The sequence below is a fragment of the Uloborus diversus genome, chromosome 9, assembly GCF_026930045.1.
Source record: "Uloborus diversus isolate 005 chromosome 9, Udiv.v.3.1, whole genome shotgun sequence".
Lineage (NCBI taxonomy): Eukaryota > Metazoa > Arthropoda > Arachnida > Araneae > Uloboridae > Uloborus > Uloborus diversus.
In genome coordinates this window covers 85,612,880-85,636,291 of record NC_072739.1, presented here as the reverse complement: position 1 = coordinate 85,636,291, position 23,412 = coordinate 85,612,880, and the positions used below count along the sequence as shown (strand labels likewise).

Genomic DNA, 23,412 nt, shown 5'->3' with positions numbered 1-23,412 from the left:
CAAATTCGTTGTACAGTAAAAGCCTGATGTAACATGTACAGCAAATAATAGGAATCAGCAGGAGTGATTTGCAAGACATTGACGATGAAGTCAAGTAATATTCCTCTTCTATTCTGATTACATTACAGAAAAAAATAGAAACAGACACACATAATTATGAATTTCATAGCTGGACAATGCGCAGCTCAAATTAAAGCAAGAATTCTTGTTTTCGTGAGTTTTCGGTACAACCACACATGTCAATCTCATATTAAAGCCTTCAGCAGTAATCTTAACCAGGGGCAAATATGGAAAACCATTTTATGGGAGGGGGGGGGGGGGTCATGCTGAAGAATGACCCAATGAACAAACCTACGGCTTTAGATACAAAAATTTCTGCAATTGCTTGGGGGACAATAGAAAATATCAACTCAACCAGAAATAAGGCATCTAATTGGAATAAATGTTGCTAATTGATTTCATAAGCAATGAAACAAAATATTTACTTTCAAAAATAAGAATTCTAAAGATTCAGTAATCGTTTATATTTTATGCATAGTGTTGGGACAATGAGGACGGATACTGTCGTCAATGGAAAAGGAGAAGGGGGCATGACCCCCCCTCCCCCTCCTTGTAACCGACACTGACCACAACAACCTTTAATTTTTCTGAACCGAGGCAAAAACTAAACTTGAAACTTGTTCCCTTACCTATCTTCCTTCAAATTCGGGATGCAAAAAAAAAAAAAAAAAACAGTGAATTTGCCGCCTCTAAGAAGTTGTTACTTGGGGCATGACTTGCTTCCTCCTTAACAATTTTCAGTAGCTATTAGTGCTTATCAGTAACTCTTAAAACTTGACAAATGCAGAACCAAAAATTATTTGATACCCAAAGAAGAACCAAACAAACAAAGAATTGAATTAAAATACTCATTAAAATTAGAAAAGATATAATTTTGCTTTTATCCCCCCTTCTGAAGAAAAAAATTTAACCAAATTATACATTGCAATTAAAACAAATTCTGGCATCCTCCATAGAAAATGAAAGTTCACCCCTCCTTCCGAGCAAAAAAGGTTTAGTTAAAATACTCATTATAGATTTAGAAAAAAACCAAGCAAGTAGATCTGGTGTTCGTGTTAGCTATGTTCATGTGAAAATGGCTAAATGGAAAAATTTCAGGCTTCACATGAGATGAGATCAAGCACATAAATATAAATCTTGAAAACTCTGTTGGGATATAAAATATATTACTGCATTTTTTTTTTCCTTTACTTACTTCTCTATCTAGTTCAGAAACCAATCTTTTATCAACATCTCTGTGGTGGAAAGGTACATGGCTTTTATTGATTTCAGGATCAGCAGAAACAGTAAAATTTTCTAATGTATACAAAACAAGTTTAGCATATGAATGGACTTGGATAGTTGATGAAGCATGATATTTTAACAATGTGACAAGATCATGAGGGCGCATCCTTGTAACTAACTTGTGTTTCAACCTGTTAAATACGAAACAAATTGGTTCGGAGAAGGCAAAATTCAAACAAATAAAACTTTGACAAAAAAAAAAAATAGACAAGAAAATAGAAATAACATTTAATGTTTCATACTCAAAATACTCCTTAAAGGTACCTACAAAACTAAGCATCATACTCATATAGGGGCGGATCCAGCATCTGGTTTTGAAGAGTGTCATTATTGAAAAGACAGGAATCAAAGTGCAATTTTGTGCTCAAATGGGGATCTCGGAAGATTTTTTTGAAGTGAAGGTCCCCAAAATACAGATTTAGGCAATATTTGGACACTTTAGGGAGGGACATGCGATTTGACATGTATTTGATTTTTCCTAAAAACGACAGAAGTGAAATTGAAAGTGATCTAAAACAACAAGTGTGAATGATTAACAGAAAAAAATTTGTGCTACAATGTCTCAACAGAAAGTCAGCAGTCTGGGGGGGGGAGGGGGGAATGCGTCCATTTTCTAACCGACACTCAATAAATGTAAAATTCATGAAAGATAGCACTAGACTTTGTTGAATAGTATTGTAATTTTTAGACAATTGAAAAAAATATAATATTTTCATTTCATTTTTTAAAAATTGCTGACCATATTCTAATTGGGATTTTAAGAGACTTTGATGCCATTAAAGAACTATTATTGTCATTCTATTAAGGCTTTTTAATGAGATTTTTTTAGCAATGGTTATGAGGATTTTTAGAGATTAATCTTACAGTTGACTTTATTTAAAAACTGTTGCCTTTATTCTAAATTAGATTTTTAGGGATTGATAACAATTTTAAAATTGTAGGGTTTTTTTAAGGGGCTGTTGTTCTTTTTATAATAAAGATTTTTAGGAAAAGAAGATTCTTATACCAATAAGAACTTTTAATTAAAATTAGTTAATAAAGAATTTTAACTAAATTTCACCTCAGGTGCTTAGAAGAAAATGCTGAATTTGTGTGATGTGGCTACACTTTTTTTTTCTCCTATGGAGCAATGAATGCAATACTCCAAATAGCCCCTGCAACATTGAACTATACAACTGGTTATACAGTCGAACCTCATTAATTCAAACAAGATTTTGAGGCGAAAAGTGCTTGTAATCCCCGTCCTATTGCATTTACAAATAATGGTTGTGTGTGTGTGTATGTGTGTTTGCAGGTGTGTGTATGTATGCGTGTGTGTGTGTGTGTAGAATTTTGACGCAACCTGAAGACGGTTTTCGCTACAGAAGCAGCATCGTGAGGCCGGTCGACGGTGGTGCTGCAGAGGGTGCTGGTGGGAAAATAAAATCATAGGACATCAAAACAGTCAAATGAAATGAGTTTGGATCAACCCTTGGATTAGGATCTATGCAATCTTCACATTGCTGCCAGGCTAGGTTTGACCCAACTTTAGTAATAAAAAGTAACTTTAAGCATAATAATCAACAATTGACAACAACTCATATTTATTTTGATAGAATAGATATTCACAAAATCTCCCTCTTCCCTAAATGCATGCAACATGTACTCTAAGAGAAAATAAATATACATTTTAAAAATCCCTCTTTTGTTCAAACAATATTGGCATAAATCCAAATCTATCTATAGTTTCAAACTACCAGGGTTGGCAAAAACCCAGGTTTTTTTAAAAAAGCCCATGGACCCAGGGTTTTTTTTTTTTTTTTTTTTTAAATAAAACCCAAAAAAAACCAACTAAAGCTGGGTTTTTTTAAAAGAAATGTGGGTTTTTTTTGTCTTTTTTTAGGGGAAAGGTGGGGTACTCGTAGCTTATTGTAGCATAAGTGTATGAATAAAGCACAAAAATTGTCTTGATAAAAAAAAAGCTGGAAAATTCAGCATTTTCTGAAGAAAGGTATAAAAGACGACAAAATTCAAGAATGGTGAAGTTTCAGATTTTTTTAGTTTCCATGATTACCAACAGTTAAGGCAAAGTTACTTCTTGAGTGATAAAATCTATTGTTTATTTGTTCGTTTTTAATTTCAACATTTTTTTTTTTTTTTGTATTTTACTTTATTATATTTCATTTTGTTATGCAAAACTACTGTAGAACCTCAAGTAGTTTAAATCCCTTTTTACTGAATTCCAGCTTAATCAAGACATTTCTTTGAATTTTATGTTGCCTGTTTTTCTATTTCTGGGTACAGAGTAAGAAATATTACACTTTTTCGTAAGATAATGGAAATACTGTACATCCTATTCCGTTTTCTGTCCGACCATTTGTAAAACCTGTTAATTTCTAAAAAATATACCTTGTTTATTCGAGTTTTGTGAGGTGTTGGTTTGCAGAAAATAGTTCACATGAGAGCCTTTTAGCTAGAGTAGTATCCTTTGTATAATCTGCAAATATTGAGAAAATCTGACGTGACAGGACTTAGTCAAGATAATTTGAGTTTATTATTGACCAGTTGAAGGAAAAAAGTTAAATATATTTATTTAAAATCTTTGAAGCATTTTTTAATGCCCTTAAAAGTTAAGAAATACTATTAAAGTTCAAAATTCATTTTTTATGTCCATTACCTATTGTGAAGAAGAAATAAAAAAGAAGTTTAAATTGTAAAAGTATTTAAATTAATTATTTAAAAAAAAAAAAAGTTCTCAGAAAATTTTAAAAAACCCAAAAGTGGGCTAAATAATGGGTTTTTTTAAATGGGTTTTTTCAAAAAAACCCATTGGGTCCAACCCAATTGGGTCCAATCCGGCCAACCCTGCAAACTACAGCAATAAGAAGGGGGAAAAAATGCATTAAGATTTCTGTCATGATTTTTTTTTTCTTTTTTTCATGTACAAAGAAAAAATAAACATTTCCCAGCACATAAAATTTAAATTGATGCATTTTTCAGAAAAACCACACAACATTAATACAGAACTTAAAAGAAGTATCAAACTCAAGACACTTACAGACTGCCATACACTTTGTAAGCTAATGAATGAGCGGTTTTGCACTTCACATTTGGTGGAAATTGGGACTTCGCCTCCTCACAAATGGCTCTGTCGAAGAAAAAAAAATTAAAAGCAGAAAAAATTTATTTTAATGTTTTATTTAGTTCCTTAATGCAACAAAATTAAAAAACAGGAGAAAAATAATAACTACACAAATTAAGACTTGTTCTTGAAAAGAAATTCCGGCCTGTGATTTCTAATATAGACCTAAGGAAGGGGAAGGGAAGAATATGCATACTGCATAAGTCGACAGTTATAAAAAAACACAGAAATCTTTGATTGCCCTCAAAAATGACAGCTTCGTTTTAATTTTGAAATTTTGAAGAGCCTGTGGTTCATGAACTAACCACATCATCATGTGGTCCATCATGAACTAACCACAATTAAAGTAAGAAATAACAATGTCAAAAAAGCAAATTGCAGACACACAAATTGAAAAGACATCCGACAAAAGTCGGATGTTTTTTCATCCATAAGCTCATTACTTTTTGAATTGAAAAATAAGTTCCCTGTAATGCCAAAACACATGTCTGCAGTAATCTGCAATTTGTGCTTTTTTGATGGTTTTTATTTCTTACTTTACCGCTCAGCACCAAGGTATTTATTTATCCTAACCACGATTACTTTAAATTGTGCAAAAAGTACACACAATCAACACATATTGAAAAAAAAATAGGAGGGGGGGGGGGAGATAGCAAAAGCTTTTTAAAAATTCAAGTAGTTTATCTACCGCATTCATAAAAAAATTTACAATAAAATAATAAAATAGGAATGTTTAAGCTAGGGTGTCAATAAAAATCATGATTTAAAATAATGATAATAAAAAATAATAAATAAATGAATATTTATGATTAAAGTGAAAAAACCAATATAAAAATAAACAGAATTTTATTCTTTTTTTGTGCATTGTATTTGTATGAGCTGAAATGTTATTACATTTTTTTGCACGTTAAATTAATCCAAACTTGGCGATGGGGCAAGTTTACGCGTTGACGTCTGAGCACCTTTATGCACGTTCTTACCAGGGCTGTGGAGTCGGAGTCGGAGTCGAAGAGTCGGAGTCGGACTAATTTTGGGGTAAAGGTAACGACTCCGACTCCGGGCTTCTTTTTGTCTTTCATTTTTACTGACTCTCATTGCATTTTTTAAAAACTGACTACTAGCAATTGGTTTGATTACATGTATAAAAAGTTACTAATGAAAAAAATAACTGCTACAATGGCAATCAGCTAGCTTGAGTGCTTATCGAACTTTCTGTAGCCGTCCCCTAGTTTGCTTGCTTTTTAACTTAACTAATATATAGCAACTGTCAGCAAACAGTTTTATCGCCTAACATTTTCAAGTAATCAATTTCAAATAAAAATAAAAATATAGTGTTTTGTTCGATCTCAGTTATAAAATAGTAAAAGGGACGTAACAATTTAGTAAGTCGGGGCCCGTACCTCAGGAGGAAACTTTTGAGAGTGATCGACAAATTCAAATAAGTTCTTGCGCGAAAACACGAATACAAAAGATCCGATGAAATAATCTAATGTTTTTTTTCTTTATTAAGACTATTTCTATAAGTTTGGTTCTCACTAAAAAATTTGGAGCAAAATAAGTATAAATGATTTCTTGATTACAATACTAAATAATTGCAGTTAATCTTAAAATCTTCACATTAAGGTTAATTCTAAAGCAGCCAATAAAATTGAAATTAAAAATTTAGCGAAGAAGAAATATAGGTATAGTAAAAACTATTCGTATAAATCTGTATACCGCCGCATTTTGTGTAAAATTTGCTCCTGACGTATATGTGCCCTATTTTCGTTGAAATTTTATTGATGAAATAGAATTTAAAATATAATCGGGAGAATTTTCAAAATTAAAGTATTTATACCTTTTATAAACTCTGAAATTAACTTTAGGTGTCACTACCACATGGGTGTCACCCGGGGCAAACCACACCCTCTCAAGAACTTGGACTTAGAGGAAAAAAGCTTTTTTTTTTCTCAAATTAAAGCTTTCAAAAATTGAAAACACACGATTTGATCAATATCTATTTGTTAAATATTAAAGGGGGCAAGGTAATCCTTTTTAATTTTTTTAAAGGAATTTTTAAGCCATTTCGTTTTTAAACTCGAAACTGTTGGAAAATTTGATTTTTAAATTGAATTTCTAACGTTGTATGCATCTTGGGTTTACAAAAAAAAATGCGAAATTTTCATAAAAAGGAATTAATATTTTAATCTCTGTTTAAAGGTTTCCCCCCTTCTCCTGAAGGGAGAGAGGGAATTGAAAAATACAATTAAAAAAATCCGGAGTCGGAGTTGGAGTCGGAGTCGGGCGCTTCAAAATCCAGGAGTCGGAGTCGGGGTCGGAGTCGGCCATTTTCCTTCCGACTCCGCAGCCCTGGTTCTTACTGTGTCTTTCTAAATGTAACGTTTTTTTCGCTCTGAACTGTCTTAAAACTTTTTAGTATTTTCAGGCTATTTAGTTTTGAAAATCACCATTTAATTTTTAATTGAGTTACAAATTTGTATCTTATAGCTTACAATCACGTAGTGTTGTCTTCATGCCCCTTCAGCTTTTACTTTATACACTATTCAGTCTGTGACAAATTTGCTTTATTTTAACGATGGTAAGACATTATGTTCAAAACACTAAGAGAACCACGTTAGGTGTCAAAATAAATATGCGTAAACGTGCCTCGTGTGCAAAACAAGTTTACGCAACTGTCTTGGACTCAAAAATCATTTTTTTAACGGTTAAAACACTAACTGAGCAACAACTGAATATACCAATTTTGACTCCAGCAATTGCTTCCTAAAACTGCAATGTGTAAAATTTCCTAAATTGATACAGAATATTTAGGAAATTCATTGGAAAAAATCCGCGTAAACGTACCCTGGTCTAGCCTATAAGTATTATTGAAGATTTCAGGGCTATTTCTGTGTGAATTTCAAAGCAGTTGCTGATTTGTTTTTGAAGCCATAATACAATTGAGATAACATAATTATATTACATGCTGTTTCTGTTAATATCATGGTTTTCCCAAGAAACTACTATATGATTTCTTTCATTTTGCATTTTTTATAAGCTGAAAAATAAATCTATTATTTAGAAAATAGCTTGCTGGATCAAAATAACTCTTTTAGGCATGCCTACACATTTTTTCAAGAATGTTAAATCATTGTTTTAAAGCTCAAAACTTGCGGTCGCCAGTCGTCAAATGCGACCAATTTCCAAATTTTGGCGACCATTATTTTCACTTCAGTCGCCAATGTGGCTACCATTCGCCAATGCAACCCTTCCTGACCTATAGTCTTGACATATGACCTTTCCCCAAATTCTTTTGTCCACTAAAAGTTCGGCTATCGGATCACCGGGGATGAAGGAGGGAAGGGGGGGGGGAGCATTGTCCAATTGTGGCTAATTGTGCTATGTGTTCTTGTTCTGAATAGAAAACAAAAATCGCAATCAGGATGGCCAATTCGTTACAAAACTTCTATTTCGAAAACTCGGCTTTCTTTACACGCGATCGTAAAAATAGACAAATTTCATACACCAATTTAGCAAATTATGCTTTTTTGATCTTAAATTCATTTTTCAACTTTATTTCTCCTTAACAAATGGCTATTTCTTCATTTTGCGGTATTTTTAAACTACGCGTTTTCAAAATGGCGGCCATCGTTATTGTTCATTTTTACCAATTAAGACGAAAATGTCTTTTCCAAAATAAAAAGAATTAATCTTGTACATTTGGTTTACATATGAATAAACAAAAATGGCGCCTTTGAGTCAAAATGCACCGAGATAAGGTAAAAACGATATTGAGACAAGGTAAAAACGATATCGAGACAAGGTAAAACCGATATCGCTAAAAAAAAATTTTTTTTGCAAGATTTTTGATTTTTTGTTTTAATCATATTGTTTGCTTTTTCTTTTTTTCTTTTTAAAATATAAAACCTACTGGAGAGAGGACATATCCGTTTATTTACTTTATTTCTCCTTAAAAAAGTTGTTATTTTTAAGTATCGCAGTAAATTTTCAAAATGGCGTCTCGCGTTTTCAAAATGGCGCCGTGTTGTAGATTGTCCATTTTCACCAGTTAGAAGAGGAAAATGCGTTCCAAAATAAATAAAGAGAAGTACAATCAAAGAGAAGTACAATCGTATTTATAAAACACATAAATAATAAAAAAAAATGGCACCCTTGCATCTAGAGAAGGTGGAAAGAATACCGCTGAAACCCTTTTTTTCATCTGCTGGATCATGTATTTCATTTTTTTTTTTCGTTTTGTTTTATATTGTTTACCTTTCTTTTATTTATTCATTTTTTGACACTCAGGCTTGATTTTTATAAAATTCTGCATGCATTTGTAAAAACAAAAAAATATTTTTGTAGAATCGCAAATGGTTTAGGTTTTTTACATTCTGTTCAAGTTTTTGGTATTTTGTTGTTTTCTTTATCAAGGAACTAACTCGTGTTTTGGTTGAAAGCTGTGATGTTTCTAGAAGTTTTGAAAGCTGAAAAAAATTAATAATAATAATCTTTATTTATTTATTTTTTTATCGTGATGTGTTTTGCTTAAAGATAAATTAATGCAGATTATAGTTTGCAAAAGATGTGTTAAATAATATCTGGGTAGGGGTGCCCATTCCCCCAAGTTCAATTCCCCCCCCCCCCCTCCAAAATTTTTCCTCAACCCTCTTTTCCTTTTTTATTTTTAGCTCGCTTTTTATTTTATTTATTTTTTTTTTAATATTTTTTATTTACTTATTTATTTTTAATTATTATTTTATAAGAAACGTTCGTTGCTACGCCAATGGCATATACACTCATACTAAATAAATAAACGGAATAAAATAAATTAAATAATTTTAATTAAAATAAAGTTTGGCTATCATTTTTTGAGATTTGGCTACCATTTTGTGAGGATCTGGAAGCCATTGGCTACCAATTCAAAATTTGAGTTTTGAGGTATACATTGATTCCATCAATGAAGAATTAGTGAACGAATCGCAATATTACGTTCTCTTGAATTCGAAACCAGCGATTTAAATGTATTCTGCCACTCTGGGCCTCTGACCCCAGTATTACTTCTTTAGCAAAAAAAAAAATGCTTTTATTTAAAATATGCTCGGTGTGCTTTGTGTTCTTTTTAATTAACTATGTTAAAAAATGCTATAGAGAAGTCAATTAAAAAATAATGAAAAAAATAGTTAAATAAATTCATCCTTTTGGGGAGGGGGCATGGGCTCCATAGGCCCCCCTAAAATTCGCCACTGAAGTTACTTAAGAATGTAAAGAAATAAAGCAAAATTTTCCTTACTTATTAAACATAACATTCAAATATCGAACTTGAGGATATAATCTTGCAAAATGTAACAATGTAGTAGTTTTCCCAGTACCTAAAAAAATTGCAAATAATGTACTAATCGAGAATTATAAACACAGACAAAGAAACAAAAAAGACTAAGAAATACCTGCTAGAGCAACAATTTTGATTATCTGATTTGGATGAAAACGATGGTTCAGTATCCTCAGCTGTTCATAAGTCAGATTGGTCTTGGAGGAAGATTCACTAAAATTTAAGAAAAAGAAATTAAAGAAGTTTTAGTTAAAACATAAATACTGATATACATCCTTACATTAATAATCTGATTTTGCTTAAGGAGAAAAATGGTGCCATAATAGAATGTAGTGAAATTACAGGAGTACTCTTTTAAAGGGCAATTTTGTTTCTTTCCTCTCATTTGAAGAGGGGGAAAAATGACAGAAGCATAAAATAATTACAGAAAATAATAGAAAATACTTGCGGAAAAAACCTGTATTTTTCTGTATATTATTCGTGCAGCATATAAACCGCAGGACTTAAAATCGGCTTGAAGAAAAAAAAGTCTTCATATAAGCTGCAGCGGAGTATAATCTGCGAGTAATACAATGCAAAAAAATGAATGCCATGTAAATAGAGCTGTTTTTTTATCTGGACCAGGAGCCAAGACCCCTGACCCAGCACACACAGAAGAATTGATTTGGAATGGAATTTTAGAGGACTTTGTGATCAGGAACATATTTAACATGCTCAAGTCACCATGAAAGAACACGAAGGACCTTCAACCAGCTGGCATCGAACTAGGGATCCTCCAGTCATGAGTCAGACATCTTACCGATCAGGCCACCACAGCTTTTAGTGCTTTTGATTGGCACAAGTTGTTTTGGAGCAGGTTGACGATGACTTATGCTAAGGATGCCTTTTAACAAGCAAAATTGATAAAAATGCACATTTAGTCAGACAAGTACTTGAATTGTGATCGATGAATGACAGCTAAAGAATAACTTGCCAAAAACTGTTGCACACAGAATTGTGAGTGAATATTTAATTATGAGGAAAGCGTGTGTAAAATTGGTGCTCAAGGTGTAGACCAACCGTGAAAAAAAGAGATGTTTTACTGTATGCCAAAAAACCTGCTTGAGAGCGCTAGTGATGATCCAGACTTTGTAGAGAACCTTTTCACCAAAAAGGATGTCGTCACTACGGTATACTTAAGGCCATTCAAGAGGCCATGATAAGAGAGCTCAATAGCATTTTAGATGACACTTTTCCAGGATGCCTTTCAAGACAGGCAAAATTGTTAGAAACACTGTGTAGATGCAGAAGGATATTACAGTGGATGTCGTTTTATTGAATCAGTGGTTAATTAAATCAACTGCTTTAATGAATCGAATTGTGAAAAACAGAACAAAATTCAGCTTTACTGAAGCAGCAATTTTATGAAATCAAAACTGTTTAGAACAAACATGATTCAAATAAGCGGCGACCGCTCTATTTGGAAAATTTTTAACTTGATGCACCAATAGGATCAATAAATTTTTCTTTTTATTGACATGTCTCACGCCTTTTGGACAAACCCTGTATTAAAAATAATGCAAAGAAAATTAAAAGTTGTACCTGTAACTATGGATACTTTGCTGTCCAGGTAAACCTTTCATAATTTTCAACGACTTTTTAAGTGGTTCACTAGGAAGATTATTTTCAATCATGTACAGTGCATGATAAACTCTATAATGCAACCTGTAAAATAGAAAATGAAATTAATGTTTTTCATCTTTTAAATTCAATTAAAAACAAAAAAAAATATTTTAATAAGTTTTTAACACTTAAGAAAAAGAATCCTTATAATTGTAGTTTAAACGCCAGGATTTCATAAAAACCATAGAATTTTTTCATCAACAGATAAAGCTTACAAGTTAAGTTATTATGTTATGTATTTCAAAGCAGCTTTATCAAAAACATTCTTACATTATCCTTAAGCTTAGTACAAAGAATATTTTTATGTCTTGTAAAATAAATAGATTCCAGATAATCAATGATCTGGAATTCAGGAATTCCATTGCCTTAAGAATATAATATGTATAATGGAAAGAAAAACATGGCACTAGTATAAAGTTCTAGATTAGTGGTCACCAGCCTCCAACTTGAAACCATTTTATTAGAAATGGCTACCAAAAAAACTCATTTTCTAGTCGGCAAAGGTGGCGACCACATGTTATTTTATTTGTTAAAAATAATATTGTGCTATGACAACACACTTCCAATCCAATCTTATGCTTGCAGTTATCCTTGTTCAGCCCATCAGTTGCCCTACCAAAGCAACGTACTTATTTGAGCCCTTCTCTTGCGTCTATTAACTGTTATCTTGATTTTGTAAAGATACATATTTTTCCATTGTACATTTCAGATTGATTTTTTTTTTCAATTTAAGTAACAAAATCAATGATTTCTGACTTTTTTACATGTACTACTTGTATTTAAAAATGGTCTGTTCTTACAGTTGATTTTTTTTTTTTTTTGGAGGGGGAGGATAAAGGGTTCTTGCGTTTATGACCTTTTACAATCGTAAATTCCGCCTGTGTAAGTTCTCATATTTGCTTTCAGTTAGTTATATAATGCCTGCATTTGCATTATATTTAAACATTTATAAAATATTTCTTTTTGTAGTATGCCTGTATATTTTATATGTAAATAGATCTCAGTGTTTTTTTTTTTTTTGTAGAGTATCATCATCTTTTAAACTGTTGTTACTATTACTAATAGTGAATAGGTTATTTCCTTTTTGACCAGCATCTGGGGTGTTCCCATAGAGTATACTCCATATACTCTCAAACATTTTTTAAAATTATAGCGTATAAACTCAAGCTTCAAAAATTTTCAATTATATTTCAGATTCTATCATCGCATTTTTGAATTTTCCTAAAGCAAAAATAATACATTTATGTTAACCACATTTTCCCACAAGCAACCTTATTTCTTATATTTCTTAACTCTTAATAAATCAATACCTTATGATCGCATACACATATTGTGCATAATGGATTTCTGGGAGTATACCCTTGGAAAAATTGATAGGAACATCAGTGCCCAGCACGTATACAGTTTGAACACAGATTATAAGGAATTGGCAAACGCCCAGTTAAGACAAGTCAATCTGAATGAGGGGGGGGGGGAGTGAAAATTTGACGTTCCTGATCTGCTCATTTGAATGTGACTCCACATAACTTAGCGGCTAACATTCATCTGCAAAAGCTGACATGCCTGAAAACTAATAGATGCATCCATTTTTGCCTCTAAACCAATAGGTTTCCTTTCCATCAAATCGGTGGTCAAACAGCACTTTTGGAAGAAATGGCTGCCAAAAGAGCAAAAGTGGCTACCATGTTTTTGAAAGTTTGGTAGCTGGTGGCTACCATTCAAAATTCCCTAGTCTAGAACTTTACACAAGTAAAATATCATAGCTGCCAACATTGAAAGCTGAAAATTATGGAGACATTGCAGAATAAGTAACTACAGTCGTTTGTGTTAAACAGGTTTTTAAAAAATAAGTAGGACTTGTATAGGACTCGAAATTCCTCGGATCCAGTAAGATGAGAAATTGTGTTTACTGTTATCAGTATTATTACTTTTTAAAAGCCAAAAAAACTACAAATTAAAAAAAATGATTTTATTTGTTTGTAATAAGTGATGATAAACATTCCTTGAAGCTAAAAAATCCATTTTTTAGGGAATTTCATTGTTTTGATGAAAATTCAGGAAATATTAATTTTATTAGGAAGTTCAGGAGAATTTCTCTTCTAAACAAATTGAGAGAGTTGACAGCTATGCATTAAATCTTTTAATTATGCTATGCATTAAATCTTTTAAAGCAATTTTCAGATGCCTTATCATATAAAACGTCCAATCTACTATTAAAGATGTAAAATTGCCTTTACCCATGGTTTAGCCCCACACCATTCTTGAAATACAGCAAAAATGTTGCAACACAATACATTGCATCTGTAACATCATGTATGGAGGTCTCAGCTTTATCAGTAAAAAGGCATTTGTATAGTCGATAAACATCCCAAACACTTTCTGAAATTATCATAGCAACTGCAAAAACACACCATGGCCTTGTATCCTATTTGGACAAAAAGGAAAACTTTAAATACTAAAAGGTAAAATACAACATTAAAAAGCACATCTTATACTTTTCAGCACAAAGTTATTTATTTAATACTTGAGACGCTTATAAAAATCATGTGTCAAATTAAAGTTTCTACACTTAAATTAATAAGAAATAAAATACCTAAAACACACACAAAGCTTTTCTTAATGCGTAAGTAGAAAAAGAAATGAATAGATTTTGTGACACTTGCTTTGAAAAAATGAAGCACAAACACTTTGAAAAAATTCTTTCAAAAAAGAAATATTTTATCTCCAAGTATTAATCACAAAATAATAATAATAATAATAATAATAAATAATAATAATAATTTGATTGTGTACAAAACGAAAGACAGATCGAAAGACATTAAAAAAATAAAAAAATTTAAATAAGTGAGAGAGAAATACTAAGTTAATGTCAACGTTAAAAGGAATGACCGCTCATTTTTTAAGAGGTCGTACTGCACCCTTCATATTAAGAATTTGGTCTTTTGGACCCATTTGTTCATAAACAACACATCCCTACCCACTATAAAAATAAAAAAATAAAAAATGGGTGGGGGGGGGGACACTGAAAAAAATTAAATTTCTGGAAAAAAGAGGAAACTCAAAAAAAAAGAATAGTGGATTCGAGAAAGAATCTTATGTTAGTTATTTAGCCAAGAATGAAAACATTTAAATTTTTAAAAAGTCGTATCAAAATACCTTTGTTATAAATGTAGATCACTCATTATGGATTTAGTTATAGGCCAAAAAAATTACCGACTCAAAGACAATCATAGTAGTTGTGATTCTATATATTCATATATGTTTTTCATTAATTATATGCCGTTCCAATCAGAGAGGTAATTTATATTTTTAATAATTGAATAACTTTATTATTTTTTTATGTTAGTGCAGAATATTTTAATTTTAAAATTATACATGTTTCTTTCCTTTTAAGTTATTTTTTTGTAAAATAATTCTAATTCGTAATCTGTTAGTCTTTCTTATCAGAATAATAAGAGTAACATTGTTAGTCGATATTTTAACGTAACTTACTTAAATAAAATGGCAATTTGTATTAATTTATATGCAATATTGTAACATAATATGCACATAAATAAACATTTATTCAGTGATGAAAAGAGCAATTTTTTTTTAATCAAGTAAGATATTTATGAAACAGCAGTAAAAAACTTTACTAAGATATGAGTAAAACAAGACAAGGTATATAAAAGTACAAGTAAAAGTATTTAGAAAGAAAAAAAATAGCAAATAGCTTTTTCAAGGCTATTAAAAACAAGCCTCTTTATCAGTGCATAAAAAAGAATGGTTCACACAAATGCAAAAACAAACATTCAAGTGCTTTGGAAATCACACAGACATTTGATTTCGTTAGCAACAAAATTTTATCCACTGCCTTTTTAAATTATTAGGTTTAATTAAATTATCACGTGCGAGACAGTTAAGGGTGCTCCGAGCGGAGGTCACTGATTTTTCAAAAAATTTTCTTGTTTGACAAATTTTGTCTAATGATTTAGCAAATTTGGAGGCATAGTTGCAATTTTTAAAAATTCAAATGTTTCTTTGCATTAGATCTACGTATGTGCAGGTTTAGATAAAATGAAAAGCTTTCTGCAAACACTAATCCTAACTGTAAAATTTTCTGCAAATAATTATTTTAAATTATTTTAAATAATTATTAATTACTCACCCTTGTTTGAAGAATTAAATTTTTATTCAAATATGAAAGAGAAAAAAAAAAGAGCTATAAATCATTTTTTTTAAATAACATATAGTTTGTGCTTATTTTATAGAAAACTGCCAAAACCATTATTTTTTTCACACGTGTGCTTTAAAAGGCTTATGGAGAAAAGCTTTAACAGAAATAAACTGGGATTTTTTTTTTAAATTCCCTTGATTTTTTTTTTTTTTTTTTTAATTAATGTTAGCAGTTTGAAAAAAATTTCTGCAGAGCCAAAACTTTTCTGCAAATGCCGAAAAGTTTTGGCTCTGCAGAAACTTCAGCAGTCTCTCAGTCTTAACACTCTGTCTTAAAACTCTGCAGTCTTAAATAACATAGGAGAATGTTATTTAAGACTGCTTATGTGTACATACAGTAAAACCTGTATAATACGATACTGTTGGGACCTAAAAAAAGTATCGTAATAGACAGGTTATTGTTATAGACAGTTTGATTATTCATGCTGACATTTTGCTGGGGCCAAAAAAAAAATTGTTATAGACAAGTTATCGTGATAGACAGTATCGTTATACACAGGTTTCACTGTACTAGTTTTTGTTTTCATTCGGCAAAATTTGAAATTCCATTTGGAAAATTGACAATTTCCCCCCTTTTAAAAGTTTAAGCATGGGGTGCCCTTGGAGACAAGATGGCCATTTTTTAGTGGGCTAGCGTAATCAGCAAAAAGGCGTACATTATTTATGCCTAATGCATAAAAGTTGGCAAGTTTGTTTCACTTGTAAAAGTCCAACTGCCAGTTTTATTCATTTATTCATTGCTTTTTCAAAAAGTATTTGGTTATAGTCACAATAATTTCATATTAATCAACAATAATTGAAGCTCGTTTACATAAATTAGCATAAAATACCTTGGATTGCAGCTCAGGAAATCGTTCTGTAACAACAGCGTCAGCTAGACATGCTAAAGGATTTGCAGCTAGAAGAATGCTCATGTCTGATGCAGGTTTTCTGCAATATCTGTCGGCCATAAAGCTGGAAATATAAATTTCAACTACTTTTAAAATAGGAACTGATGAAGATATATATATATATATATATAACAGTATATTTTCACCTAACCCTAACTTAAATTGTTCATTCTTAAGTAAAATAAAAAAAAATAAAATTGCAGTAGCTCCCTGTTATTTCGTTAAAAAAATAACCTGGTTTTGATATTTGCAATTAATTTTATAATGAAAGAATTTGATTTTGGAATCAGCACTTCAATAATGCTTTTGAATCAACTGGTTCTTAAATACATGCTAGCTTCCATGAATGTAAAAAAAAAACCTTGAATTAAACTAATGATTCTACAACATACTATTATATGCTATGATATACATCAGCAAAGATTTACAAGCTGTTGTAACAAAGCTGTTTGTTACATTACCTAAAATTTTTAACAAGAAACTTTGGTTATTAAGTTGTGAGCAATTACATAGTAAAAGGATAAATTTGGGGAGATTCATTAGTTGCCTGTGGCTGGTAGTAACAATTTCATTTGTAGCCATTATTTTTTACTTTAAGTGCTGAATAGGTTTTAATAGGGTTCACCGATATATATCATGATATATATCACGATATTTTGAAATTTTCGATATTTATTTTTTCAACTTCCGTTTTTTCAATATAAAAAATCACAGCAATTTTATTTATTTGCATTAAAAATAACCAAAAGTTATGTACTGTATTTTTATGATGTATTAATCTATGATTAATGTAACAAAGTAATGTAATATTCCTTTTTATTTTATGTTCATAAATATATTAGCAATGTAACAATTGTAATTCCTATTAAAAGTACCTAATTAAATATTAAACATTAGTCAGAAAAAAAAAGAAAATGTCTTATGATTGTGCACCTACTAATGCATATTTTTTATTTCTGAATCATACAACTGTGTAAAGAAGAAAAATGAGTAAAATAGCTAATGCTAAATTAACTCTATTAAAAATTGATAAAAATGTAAAATGAAATATTAGATATAAGTAATGAAAGAAACCTTATTTTGAGTCTACTTATTGTAATAATAATATAAGAAAATAAAGAGTGATTTGAGGATGTGCATTTACTATTTTGAAGGCTTTAGTTCGTGCTGATTGAAAATATCGGATATATATCAAAATATTGGATACATATCAAAATATCCGATATCTATCAAAATATCGGATATTTTCGATATTTTTGAAAATATCATGATATTTTCGAACCCTGGGTTTTAAAGATTGAAAACTAGAAATTAAGGGGACTTTTTACAAAAATCCGGAGGCTTTGTCAGTAAGAGAAGTCAGTAATGAGTGTAAAAAGGATTTTTAAATATAAGTAGAGAATTCTTAAATTAGGCCCGCATAAGACCAGAAATTATTCCAGTGTTCCGAAATCTGGCAGGATCAGAACTTCAGATTACTATTATGACTTGTTTGAAGTAAAACAAAAATAAGTTTAAATATTTTTAAGTTAAAAAAACTATTTTAAAATAGGCAATAGTTTGTTTCTTCTTATAAGTGATAATAAATATTCCTAGCAGCAGGTAAAGCTTTAGAAAATTCAAAGTAAAAATGTTGACATTTTACCCCATGTTTTCGGAAACACGAATTTAAAAAGAAGGAAAATGGAAGAAAAAAAAAGACTTTAATAAGGCATGAAAAATGGTAAATTATTGCATACACGTGTTTTAGGGTTACAAGGATGCAGGTTTCAATGTTAAAGACATGGATTTAGGAGGAAGACGATCCAATAAAAGCGTGAGAAGGATTTTGCTAGATTTTTAAACGATTTACAGTTTTTGTATTTGCATTCCTTTTATTTCACTTTTAGCAAAGATATTGTTTTATTACATAAATTGATATTGGTTACATTGTTAAAATGTATAGGTGAGGTTGGGTACGTTGGACCGTGGGGCACGTTAGAGCGGTCTCAATTAGTGATGTAAAATACCTGGGTATTTATTTTTAGGGGTAAATACCCAGGTAAATACCCAAAATGGATATTTACCCGGGTATTTATTTCAAAAATTTATATTCAAATTTAAAGTTTTACCAGTACAAATACAAAGTGAGTGACAAACTAACGCCTCCTAAATACTAAATGCCTATCGTGTTCTCCCTTTTAACATAGAGCAAAATGATTCCAGTAAACATAATTTTGGTCTTCTGGCTACTGCCAACTATCGAAGGTCGAAAGCATTAGAAATTAAAAGCGGAGAAAACAATTGGTTAACTTCTAAATTTAAAGTTTAAAATTAACCAAATAACAATTTGATTTGAATTGTTTAGATCCATCGTCAAAGCAACACCATCCATGTATTGCCGTCAGGTAGTAGCGTTGTTTGTGTACTGGCGGAGGATCCTTTTAAAGCAAATGTGATAGGCATTTCATATTTAGGAGGCTTTGAACAAACTGATTACAACTCAAAGCCAAAACTAACTAGTAGCATGATATTATGAAAAATCAAAGATGAAAAGTTGTGCTAGCGCCATCTATATGTCAAAATTAAATTTAAATCATTTTGTTTTACCCCATAAAAAATTAAATTATCCTGCCATCCTATTTAAGTTTTAGAATAGTTCGTTCTAAATTCTGACAGTTCTTTGATAAGATTTCATTATGCCTTTAATTAAAGAAATTACAATATATAAATTTTTATATTTTTAATCTTTCATTTTACAGTTTATGTTTTAAAAAGAAAATCATCATCTTTTGATACCACCCAAAGTTCTTTTTTGGCGAAATGTGCAATTACTAGGGGATTTACCCTGCCTTCGGATAAATACCCAAAAAAATATTTACCTTCCCACCCGACATCACTAATTGCGTGTATTAAAAATAGTTCGAATAAATTTTCATCATGAAGTACCGGGGAGCAAATGCAAATGAGCAAGGCAAGAGAAAACAATATTTTTTTTTTGTTGTTGTTTTGCTTATTAATGTGAAAACTGTTTCTATATTTGCACGTTATCACTTAAACAGCCATAAAATAAATAAATAAATAACATCATAGTCTTAATAACTTCTCAGTAAAGTCTTCCAAGCATCCCTCATGCTTACTTTTTTTTTTCATTTTGGATATGACTAACCTAGATTGTGATTTTGAAATCCTGAAGTTCATCATTGAATTGCTTATACTTGTCCAATTATGACATTGAAAAGAAAGATTCTTTGGTTCACGATATGTTTCTTTCATAATTTCATCAAGTCTTCCAATAAAAAATATTATAAACTGTGTATCAGTTTTACCAATTATTTCATATTTAGATTTAAAAAAAAAAAATCCGACTCACTTTTTGCATTTTTTTGTAAAATAGGGGAGACCGGGGTTAGTTGTTACACGGGGTAAGTTGTTCCATTCGAATTTAAAAATAACCGTCAGGAGAAATTGACATTCCTTGCAGTAGATGATAGCACTCGCCCATTGGCTGATTATCACTGGAGTGCTTGCAGTCAATAGCATGGAGAATGCTCAAGGAAAACGATTTTTGGAGTCTGAAAGTAATTTTTCTTTTCGCTGTTATTTTTCTACTTGTGACGAAGCGGGTGCAGATAACGAATTTATTTCTGTACCACGTGAAAGCCTACATTTTTAGGTAACTGCTAACATATTTAAAAGTTTTGTACAAAGATATAATACCAGTAATATGTGCCAAGAACTAAAGTGGCGTCGTATGGGGCAAGTTGTTACAATTTTGTTGGGGTTAGTTGTTACAAGTAACAACTTGCCGAATGCAAGTTTTAATTTAATATTATGTTTTCTTTTAAAATGTGATACGGCGAGGGACTATAAAAACAAGACGGGCAGGGACAAAACACCTAAAGGTACCTGGATGTGGCTAAAGAAGAAACTGCAGGTAGTTCATTACGAAAGGCAGTCGATGAATTTCATGACACTACAGAGATTCTGTAGTAAGATGAAAAATGCTAGTTGTTGGTAAGTCTTATTTCTGATCTGTTTTATTGCATGATTTAATTCATAAAAGTACTGTAGTTGGATGACAATAGTAATAAAAGTAATAATTCTGATCTCTTTCATTCTATGATTAATTTATTGTTAATATGTATGGTTGAATAAATAATAATAATTACAAAAATGATAATAATAATAAATAATGTATTATTCGATGTAGGTCTTTCTTCAACGCTGCAGGAGTGCAGAAGTGAAGACGATTCGCAAGCGGAAACCATAGGTCAGCGCCACTTTAATAGATACACCAGTAAAAAAATGTTTTGCAAGCCGAAGCTGGGAAACAAAAATCTGTGAAAAGGAAATTGTGTCTAACAGAGAAGAAATCAACAGACACAAAGGCAAAAAAAAAAAAAAAAGGTGCGTCCAAAACAGTGCATCCTTCGGATGAAGATGATAAAGACTGGTTCTGCATAGAGTGCTCTAAACCGTACTCAGAATCCAAAAAACCAACTAAACGGCTTCAATGTCGTAATTTTGACAAATGGGCCCATTACCAATGTGCTAAGTTTGTTAAATTATATGCGTGTGAAAATTGTAATTCGCGGACAATGATAATGATGATGATAGTTTATTAGAATAAGTTATTAATGAATTAAATTCGTAAAACCAAAAGTTTTTGATTTTTAACGTGGTTAAGTATTTTTAAATTTTAACAGAATAAGCCAGAAAATGTGTAAAATTCATTTCATCACTAAAATATGTCTCATGTAACAACTAACCCCATATACTGTAACAACATGCCCTGTGGTAGGGTAAGTTGTTACAATCTACTTCTATTCAAAAACCTTGAAATATTTTGGAGTAGTGGCTTCTAATCATTTTTTAAAAAATATGTTACGAATGTTAAACAATCTAGATGCATTTTAAAGTTTCACGCGTCTATGTAAATAATTTAAATAGTTTAGCGTGAAAAAATATTGAAAACAATTGTAACAACTAACCCCGGTCTTCCCGACCCAGTTTTTGGGTATTTACCCAGGCCTTGGGTAAATACCCAAAAAATATTTACCTACCCACTGGGTATTTACCCGATCCACAACACTAGTCTCAATTATTTTAATACTTATTTTTTAACTTTATTTTATGACCAACAAATAGCACTTACGGTCCTACAAATCCTATAATGAAATCACATGGTACAGTTATATTGAACAAATTTTATTCCAGAAAGTGTTATTTCAGTAGTCCTGAGTAATTTTCAGAAAACTGTAACTTTATTTTTTTTAATGGTTTTCATCAAGATTGCAGGGTGGGAGTTGAACTCCTTTCTTAAAGTAAGTCCCTTTAGTTCAATATAATTGGCAATTTTTTCATTCTCTGTCAAAAAGAAAAAAATTATGACATTGCTTTTTCAGACCAAGAAGGTGGGGTAGGTTAGTCCACTCTTTGTGGGACACGTTGGACCCAACCAACCTACCTCACATAGTTTAAAAACTTTTTTTTTGCTCTTAAATCTCAATAATTATAACATTATTCTATGATTTTTCTTTTGATTTTTAAAAAATAATTGCGCACTAATGGTGAATGCTTATTGCCGTTTTTAAATAAAGATGATTTATCAAAAAATCAATTCAATATGTTACATTGATCTTTAAACTTAATAGTTTTCACTCTACACACAACAGAGAATAAGGTAGTTACAACATTTGATAGTATTTATCACTAAAATTTTAACAAATGTTGTTTGAGTTATGCGGTTAACATGCCCCACCAGGCGGACCAACGTATCCCACTCGTGGGGCACATTGGTCCACCACGTTGGTTATGAGGTTCCATTAAAAAATTCACCTGTAAAAAGTTTATCAATTCAAAACTTCCAAAACATCTGTGGTGTTGAGAAGTGTTTAATGAAACTTATTGTAGAAAATTGAACTGATCATTAAATATTTTGATGAGATAAAAAATGATAGGTAAAAAAAGTACCAACATGCCCCACCTCCTCTTACAGGTTATTAATATAAGTAGTTCAATGCATAATTTTAAAAAGTCAAAAAGACCGACTTTTTTGGAAAAAGGCTAAAAAAAGACTTTTTTTGGAAAAAGGCTAAAAAAAGACTTTTTTGGAAAAAGGCTAAAAAAAAGACTTTTTTAAATAAATGCTGGCCTTTTTGCAGCTTTATCCAGAACCCTCAGAGGTATGGTAGATACATAACTACAAATTGAGAGAGAAACTAAGCACAAATTAAAGAATATAATTTAACATTCTTACTTAATCAAAATTGGAAAACAATCTTCAGCTTTTATGATGCCATATGGATTTCGAAGAACAATAAATTGATTGCAATAATAAGGTCTTTCATATTTAGTCCCATAGTACATTTTCTTCCATTCCATAAACTGAAAGTGAACAAAATTTAAATTGATACATATCAACATTTTCCAGAATTTGAGCATTCCACATTTGTAACAAATGAAATAATATAATTTAACTTCTAACTCAACTTATGAGACAACAAAAGAAGATTCTGCGTTTGCATCACTTTGAGTCTTGATAAAAAAACTGAGGTAAAGCACTTTTGAAATTTGAAAATGCATTTTTTGCTAAGAATTTTTTAATCATCCCATCAGCTAGGGGCCTCTTAAAGAAAACAAAAATGTTAATCGTTCTTGGCCCCGCTCCATTAAAAGAACCATTAGTTCCGACAGCATTACTAAGTAATACATCTTTATTTATTAGAGCCTTCAACCTATCCTCGACCTATTGTGTATCATCACATGAAATATTTTATTGTCATTTTAAATGTCCATTAAGGAAGAGGGCATATTTTTGACCAACACATTTCTCTCAATTAATCTAATTAATAAATCAGGTGAGAAAAAAACATAGATCACAACAT

The 23,412-nt window shown here is 31.0% G+C and overlaps 1 protein-coding gene across 1 annotated transcript in view; it reads right to left on the bottom strand.

The window, feature by feature from the left end:
- The window catches only part of LOC129229606 (F-box DNA helicase 1-like), a 45,523-nt gene extending 22,615 nt beyond the window's left edge, over positions 1 to 22,908 (bottom strand). Inside the window, exons 1-8 of the mRNA XM_054863947.1 lie at positions 22,785 to 22,908; positions 16,484 to 16,607; positions 13,676 to 13,863; positions 11,358 to 11,480; positions 9,892 to 9,989; positions 9,738 to 9,816; positions 4,382 to 4,471; positions 1,256 to 1,475 (exon numbers count right to left, since the gene is read on the bottom strand). Coding sequence (XP_054719922.1) covers positions 1,256 to 1,475; positions 4,382 to 4,471; positions 9,738 to 9,816; positions 9,892 to 9,989; positions 11,358 to 11,480; positions 13,676 to 13,863; positions 16,484 to 16,607; positions 22,785 to 22,894 — 1,032 coding nt within the window. The 5' untranslated portion in view covers positions 22,895 to 22,908. The remainder of the gene's footprint in view (positions 1 to 1,255; positions 1,476 to 4,381; positions 4,472 to 9,737; positions 9,817 to 9,891; positions 9,990 to 11,357; positions 11,481 to 13,675; positions 13,864 to 16,483; positions 16,608 to 22,784) is intronic.
- Between the last annotated feature and the right edge of the window lie 504 nt (positions 22,909 to 23,412).